Below are 7,708 nucleotides of genomic sequence, written 5' to 3' on the forward strand. Positions count from 1 at the left end.
CCTGAACACCAGCTGTGACTGGACAGGAAACACCAGGCTATGAGAGAGAGAAAGAGAGAGAGATGGCCTGAACACCAGCTGTGACTGGACAGGAAACACCAGGCTATGAGAGAGAGAAAGAGAGAGAGATGGCCTGAACACCAGCTGTGACTGGACAGGAAACACCAGGCTATGAGAGAGAGAAAGAGAGAGAGATGGCCTGAACACCAGCTGTGACTGGACAGGAAACACCAGGCTATGAGAGAGAGAAAGAGAGAGAGATGGCCTGAACACCAGCTGTGACTGGACAGGAAACACCAGGCTATGAGAGAGAGAAAGAGAGAGAGATGGCCTGAACACCAGCTGTGACTGGACAGGAAACACCAGGCTATGAGAGAGAGAAAGAGAGAGAGACGGCCTGAACACCAGCTGTGACTGGACAGGAAACACCAGGCTATGAGAGAGAGAAAGAGAGAGAGACGGCCTGAACACCAGCTGTGACTGGACAGGAAACACCAGGCTATGAGAGAGAGAAAGAGAGAGAGACGGCCTGAACACCAGCTGTGACTGGACAGGAAACACCAGGCTATGAGAGAGAGAAAGAGAGAGAGACGGCCTGAACACCAGCTGTGACTGGACAGGAAACACCAGGCTATGAGAGAGAGAAAGAGAGAGAGATGGCCTGAACACCAGCTGTGACTGGACAGGAAACACCAGGCTATGAGAGAGAGAAAGAGAGAGAGACGGCCTGAACACCAGCTGTGACTGGACAGGAAACACCAGGCTATGAGAGAGAGAAAGAGAGAGAGACGGCCTGAACACCAGCTGTGACTGGACAGGAAACACCAGGCTATGAGAGAGAGAAAGAGAGAGAGATGGCCTGAACACCAGCTGTGACTGGACAGGAAACACCAGGCTATGAGAGAGAGAAAGAGAGAGAGATGGCCTGAACACCAGCTGTGACTGGACAGGAAACACCAGGCTATGAGAGAGAGAAAGAGAGAGAGATGGCCTGAACACCAGCTGTGACTGGACAGGAAACACCAGGCTGTGAGAGAGAGAAAGAGAGAGAGATGGCCTGAACACCAGCTGTGACTGGACAGGAAACACCAGGCTATGAGAGAGAGAAAGAGAGAGAGATGGCCTGAACACCAGCTGTGACTGGACAGGAAACACCAGGCTATGAGAGAGAGAAAGAGAGAGAGATGGCCTGAACACCAGCTGTGACTGGACAGGAAACACCAGGCTATGAGAGAGAGAAAGAGAGAGAGATGGCCTGAACACCAGCTGTGACTGGACAGGAAACACCAGGCTATGAGAGAGAGAAAGAGAGAGAGATGGCCTGAACACCAGCTGTGACTGGACAGGAAACACCAGGCTATGAGAGAGAGAAAGAGAGAGAGATGGCCTGAACACCAGCTGTGACTGGACAGGAAACACCAGGCTATGAGAGAGAGAAAGAGAGAGAGATGGCCTGAACACCAGCTGTGACTGGACAGGAAACACCAGGCTATGAGAGAGAGAAAGAGAGAGAGATGGCCTGAACACCAGCTGTGACTGGACAGGAAACACCAGGCTATGAGAGAGAGAAAGAGAGAGAGATGGCCTGAACACCAGCTGTGACTGGACAGGAAACACCAGGCTATGAGAGAGAGAAAGAGAGAGAGATGGCCTGAACACCAGCTGTGACTGGACAGGAAACACCAGGCTATGAGAGAGAGAAAGAGAGAGAGATGGCCTGAACACCAGCTGTGACTGGACAGGAAACACCAGGCTATGAGAGAGAGAAAGAGAGAGAGATGGCCTGAACACCAGCTGTGACTGGACAGGAAACACCAGGCTATGAGAGAGAGAAAGAGAGAGAGATGGCCTGAACACCAGCTGTGACTGGACAGGAAACACCAGGCTATGAGAGAGAGAAAGAGAGAGAGATGGCCTGAACACCAGCTGTGACTGGACAGGAAACACCAGGCTATGAGAGAGAGAAAGAGAGAGAGATGGCCTGAACACCAGCTGTGACTGGACAGGAAACACCAGGCTATGAGAGAGAGAAAGAGAGAGAGATGGCCTGAACACCAGCTGTGACTGGACAGGAAACACCAGGCTATGAGAGAGAGAAAGAGAGAGAGACGGCCTGAACACCAGCTGTGACTGGACAGGAAACACCAGGCTATGAGAGAGAGAAAGAGAGAGAGACGGCCTGAACACCAGCTGTGACTGGACAGGAAACACCAGGCTATGAGAGAGAGAAAGAGAGAGAGACGGCCTGAACACCAGCTGTGACTGGACAGGAAACACCAGGCTATGAGAGAGAGAAAGAGAGAGAGATGGCCTGAACACCAGCTGTGACTGGACAGGAAACACCAGGCTATGAGAGAGAGAAAGAGAGAGAGATGGCCTGAACACCAGCTGTGACTGGACAGGAAACACCAGGCTATGAGAGAGAGAAAGAGAGAGAGATGGCCTGAACACCAGCTGTGACTGGACAGGAAACACCAGGCTATGAGAGAGAGAAAGAGAGAGAGATGGCCTGAACACCAGCTGTGACTGGACAGGAAACACCAGGCTATGAGAGAGAGAAAGAGAGAGAGATGGCCTGAACACCAGCTGTGACTGGACAGGAAACACCAGGCTATGAGAGAGAGAAAGAGAGAGAGATGGCCTGAACACCAGCTGTGACTGGACAGGAAACACCAGGCTATGAGAGAGAGAAAGAGAGAGAGATGGCCTGAACACCAGCTGTGACTGGACAGGAAACACCAGGCTATGAGAGAGAGAAAGAGAGAGAGATGGCCTGAACACCAGCTGTGACTGGACAGGAAACACCAGGCTATGAGAGAGAGAAAGAGAGAGAGACGGCCTGAACACCAGCTGTGACTGGACAGGAAACACCAGGCTATGAGAGAGAGAAAGAGAGAGAGACGGCCTGAACACCAGCTGTGACTGGACAGGAAACACCAGGCTATGAGAGAGAGAAAGAGAGAGAGATGGCCTGAACACCAGCTGTGACTGGACAGGAAACACCAGGCTATGAGAGAGAGAAAGAGAGAGAGATGGCCTGAACACCAGCTGTGACTGGACAGGAAACACCAGGCTATGAGAGAGAGAAAGAGAGAGAGATGGCCTGAACACCAGCTGTGACTGGACAGGAAACACCAGGCTATGAGAGAGAGAAAGAGAGAGAGATGGCCTGAACACCAGCTGTGACTGGACAGGAAACACCAGGCTATGAGAGAGAGAAAGAGAGAGAGATGGCCTGAACACCAGCTGTGACTGGACAGGAAACACCAGGCTATGAGAGAGAGAAAGAGAGAGAGATGGCCTGAACACCAGCTGTGACTGGACAGGAAACACCAGGCTATGAGAGAGAGAAAGAGAGAGAGATGGCCTGAACACCAGCTGTGACTGGACAGGAAACACCAGGCTATGAGAGAGAGAAAGAGAGAGAGATGGCCTGAACACCAGCTGTGACTGGACAGGAAACACCAGGCTATGAGAGAGAGAAAGAGAGAGAGATGGCCTGAACACCAGCTGTGACTGGACAGGAAACACCAGGCTATGAGAGAGAGAAAGAGAGAGAGATGGCCTGAACACCAGCTGTGACTGGACAGGAAACACCAGGCTATGAGAGAGAGAAAGAGAGAGAGATGGCCTGAACACCAGCTGTGACTGGACAGGAAACACCAGGCTATGAGAGAGAGAAAGAGAGAGAGATGGCCTGAACACCAGCTGTGACTGGACAGGAAACACCAGGCTATGAGAGAGAGAAAGAGAGAGAGATGGCCTGAACACCAGCTGTGACTGGACAGGAAACACCAGGCTATGAGAGAGAGAAAGAGAGAGATGGCCTGAACACCAGCTGTGACTGGACAGGAAACACCAGGCTATGAGAGAGAGAAAGAGAGAGAGATGGCCTGAACACCAGCTGTGACTGGACAGGAAACACCAGGCTATGAGAGAGAGAAAGAGAGAGAGATGGCCTGAACACCAGCTGTGACTGGACAGGAAACACCAGGCTACGAGAGAGAGAAAGAGAGAGAGACGGCCTGAACACCAGCTGTGACTGGACAGGAAACACCAGGCTACGAGAGAGAGAAAGAGAGAGAGATGGCCTGAACACCAGCTGTGACTGGACAGGAAACACCAGGCTACGAGAGAGAGAAAGAGAGAGAGATGGCCTGAACACCAGCTGTGACTGGACAGGAAACACCAGGCTATGAGAGAGAGAAAGAGAGAGAGATGGCCTGAACACCAGCTGTGACTGGACAGGAAACACCAGGCTACGAGAGAGAGAAAGAGAGAGAGATGGCCTGAACACCAGCTGTGACTGGACAGGAAACACCAGGCTATGAGAGAGAGAAAGAGAGAGAGATGGCCTGAACACCAGCTGTGACTGGACAGGAAACACCAGGCTATGAGAGAGAGAAAGAGAGAGAGATGGCCTGAACACCAGCTGTGACTGGACAGGAAACACCAGGCTATGAGAGAGAGAAAGAGAGAGAGATGGCCTGAACACCAGCTGTGACTGGACAGGAAACACCAGGCTATGAGAGAGAGAAAGAGAGAGAGATGGCCTGAACACCAGCTGTGACTGGACAGGAAACACCAGGCTATGAGAGAGAGAAAGAGAGAGAGATGGCCTGAACACCAGCTGTGACTGGACAGGAAACACCAGGCTATGAGAGAGAGAAAGAGAGAGAGATGGCCTGAACACCAGCTGTGACTGGACAGGAAACACCAGGCTATGAGAGAGAGAAAGAGAGAGAGATGGCCTGAACACCAGCTGTGACTGGACAGGAAACACCAGGCTATGAGAGAGAGAAAGAGAGAGAGATGGCCTGAACACCAGCTGTGACTGGACAGGAAACACCAGGCTATGAGAGAGAGAAAGAGAGAGAGATGGCCTGAACACCAGCTGTGACTGGACAGGAAACACCAGGCTATGAGAGAGAGAAAGAGAGAGAGATGGCCTGAACACCAGCTGTGACTGGACAGGAAACACCAGGCTATGAGAGAGAGAAAGAGAGAGAGATGGCCTGAACACCAGCTGTGACTGGACAGGAAACACCAGGCTATGAGAGAGAGAAAGAGAGAGAGATGGCCTGAACACCAGCTGTGACTGGACAGGAAACACCAGGCTATGAGAGAGAGAAAGAGAGAGAGATGGCCTGAACACCAGCTGTGACTGGACAGGAAACACCAGGCTATGAGAGAGAGAAAGAGAGAGAGATGGCCTGAACACCAGCTGTGACTGGACAGGAAACACCAGGCTATGAGAGAGAGAAAGAGAGAGAGATGGCCTGAACACCAGCTGTGACTGGACAGGAAACACCAGGCTATGAGAGAGAGAAAAGAGAGAGATGGCCTGAACACCAGCTGTGACTGGACAGGAAACACCAGGCTATGAGAGAGAGAAAGAGAGAGAGATGGCCTGAACACCAGCTGTGACTGGACAGGAAACACCAGGCTATGAGAGAGAGAAAGAGAGAGAGATGGCCTGAACACCAGCTGTGACTGGACAGGAAACACCAGGCTATGAGAGAGAGAAAGAGAGAGAGATGGCCTGAACACCAGCTGTGACTGGACAGGAAACACCAGGCTATGAGAGAGAGAAAGAGAGAGAATGGCCTGAACACCAGCTGTGACTGGACAGGAAACACCAGGCTATGAGAGAGAGAAAGAGAGAGAGATGGCCTGAACACCAGCTGTGACTGGACAGGAAACACCAGGCTATGAGAGAGAGAAAGAGAGAGAGATGGCCTGAACACCAGCTGTGACTGGACAGGAAACACCAGGCTATGAGAGAGAGAAAGAGAGAGATGGCCTGAACACCAGCTGTGACTGGACAGGAAACACCAGGCTATGAGAGAGAGAAAGAGAGAGAGATGGCCTGAACACCAGCTGTGACTGGACAGGAAACACCAGGCTATGAGAGAGAGAAAGAGAGAGACGGCCTGAACACCAGCTGTGACTGGACAGGAAACACCAGGCTATGAGAGAGAGAAAGAGAGAGAGATGGCCTGAACACCAGCTGTGACTGGACAGGAAACACCAGGCTATGAGAGAGAGAAAGAGAGAGATGGCCTGAACACCAGCTGTGACTGGACAGGAAACACCAGGCTATGAGAGAGAGAAAAAGAGAGAGATGGCCTGAACACCAGCTGTGACTGGACAGGAAACACCAGGCTATGAGAGAGAGAAAGAGAGAGAGAGGCCTGAACACCAGCTGTGACTGGACAGGAAACACCAGGCTATGAGAGAGAGAAAGAGAGAGAGATGGCCTGAACACCAGCTGTGACTGGACAGGAAACACCAGGCTATGAGAGAGAGAAAGAGAGAGAGATGGCCTGAACACCAGCTGTGACTGGACAGGAAACACCAGGCTATGAGAGAGAGAGAAAGAGAGAGAGATGGCCTGAACACCAGCTGTGACTGGACAGGAAACACCAGGCTATGAGAGAGAGAAAGAGAGAGAGATGGCCTGAACACCAGCTGTGACTGGACAGGAAACACCAGGCTATGAGAGAGAGAAAGAGAGAGAGATGGCCTGAACACCAGCTGTGACTGGACAGGAAACACCAGGCTATGAGAGAGAGAAAGAGAGAGACGGCCTGAACACCAGCTGTGACTGGACAGGAAACACCAGGCTATGAGAGAGAGAAAGAGAGAGACGGCCTGAACACCAGCTGTGACTGGACAGGAAACACCAGGCTATGAGAGAGAGAAAGAGAGAGAGATGGCCTGAACACCAGCTGTGACTGGACAGGAAACACCAGGCTATGAGAGAGAGAAAGAGAGAGAGATGGCCTGAACACCAGCTGTGACTGGACAGGAAACACCAGGCTATGAGAGAGAGAAAGAGAGAGAGACGGCCTGAACACCAGCTGTGACTGGACAGGAAACACCAGGCTATGAGAGAGAGAAAGAGAGAGAGACGGCCTGAACACCAGCTGTGACTGGACAGGAAACACCAGGCTATGAGAGAGAGAAAGAGAGAGAGACGGCCTGAACACCAGCTGTGACTGGACAGGAAACACCAGGCTATGAGAGAGAGAAAGAGAGAGAGATGGCCTGAACACCAGCTGTGACTGGACAGGAAACACCAGGCTATGAGAGAGAGAAAGAGAGAGAGATGGCCTGAACACCAGCTGTGACTGGACAGGAAACACCAGGCTATGAGAGAGAGAAAGAGAGAGAGATGGCCTGAACACCAGCTGTGACTGGACAGGAAACACCAGGCTATGAGAGAGAGAAAGAGAGAGAGATGGCCTGAACACCAGCTGTGACTGGACAGGAAACACCAGGCTATGAGAGAGAGAAAGAGAGAGAGATGGCCTGAACACCAGCTGTGACTGGACAGGAAACACCAGGCTATGAGAGAGAGAAAGAGAGAGAGATGGCCTGAACACCAGCTGTGACTGGACAGGAAACACCAGGCTATGAGAGAGAGACACACACACACACACACACACACACACACACACACACACACACACACACACACACACACACACACACACACACACACACACACACACACACACACACACACACACACACACACACACACACACACACACACACACTCGCCAGAAACACCCACGCATGGTTACTCACTGCGATGCGGAGCAGGGTCCCCTTGACGGCAGCCCATCGGTCCTGCCGTCGGTCAATGACCAGAATGAAACCCACTCCTGCTGCAGACAGACTGGAAAAGAGAGGACCACGG

General features: G+C 51.9%; 1 protein-coding gene across 4 annotated transcripts in view; it reads right to left on the minus strand.

Moving 5' to 3' along the window:
• Positions 1-7,708, minus strand: part of LOC106586727 (guanine nucleotide exchange factor DBS) — a 132,699-nt gene that overhangs the window by 57,138 nt on the left and 67,853 nt on the right. For all 4 annotated transcript variants that reach the window (XM_045707350.1, XM_045707348.1, XM_045707349.1 and 1 more), the window contains exon 4: positions 7,597-7,687. In XM_045707350.1, the coding sequence (XP_045563306.1) occupies positions 7,597-7,687 (91 nt within the window). The remainder of the gene's footprint in view (positions 1-7,596; positions 7,688-7,708) is intronic.

The sequence above is a fragment of the Salmo salar genome, chromosome ssa25, assembly GCF_905237065.1.
Source record: "Salmo salar chromosome ssa25, Ssal_v3.1, whole genome shotgun sequence".
NCBI classification, from domain to species: Eukaryota; Metazoa; Chordata; class Actinopteri; order Salmoniformes; family Salmonidae; genus Salmo; species Salmo salar.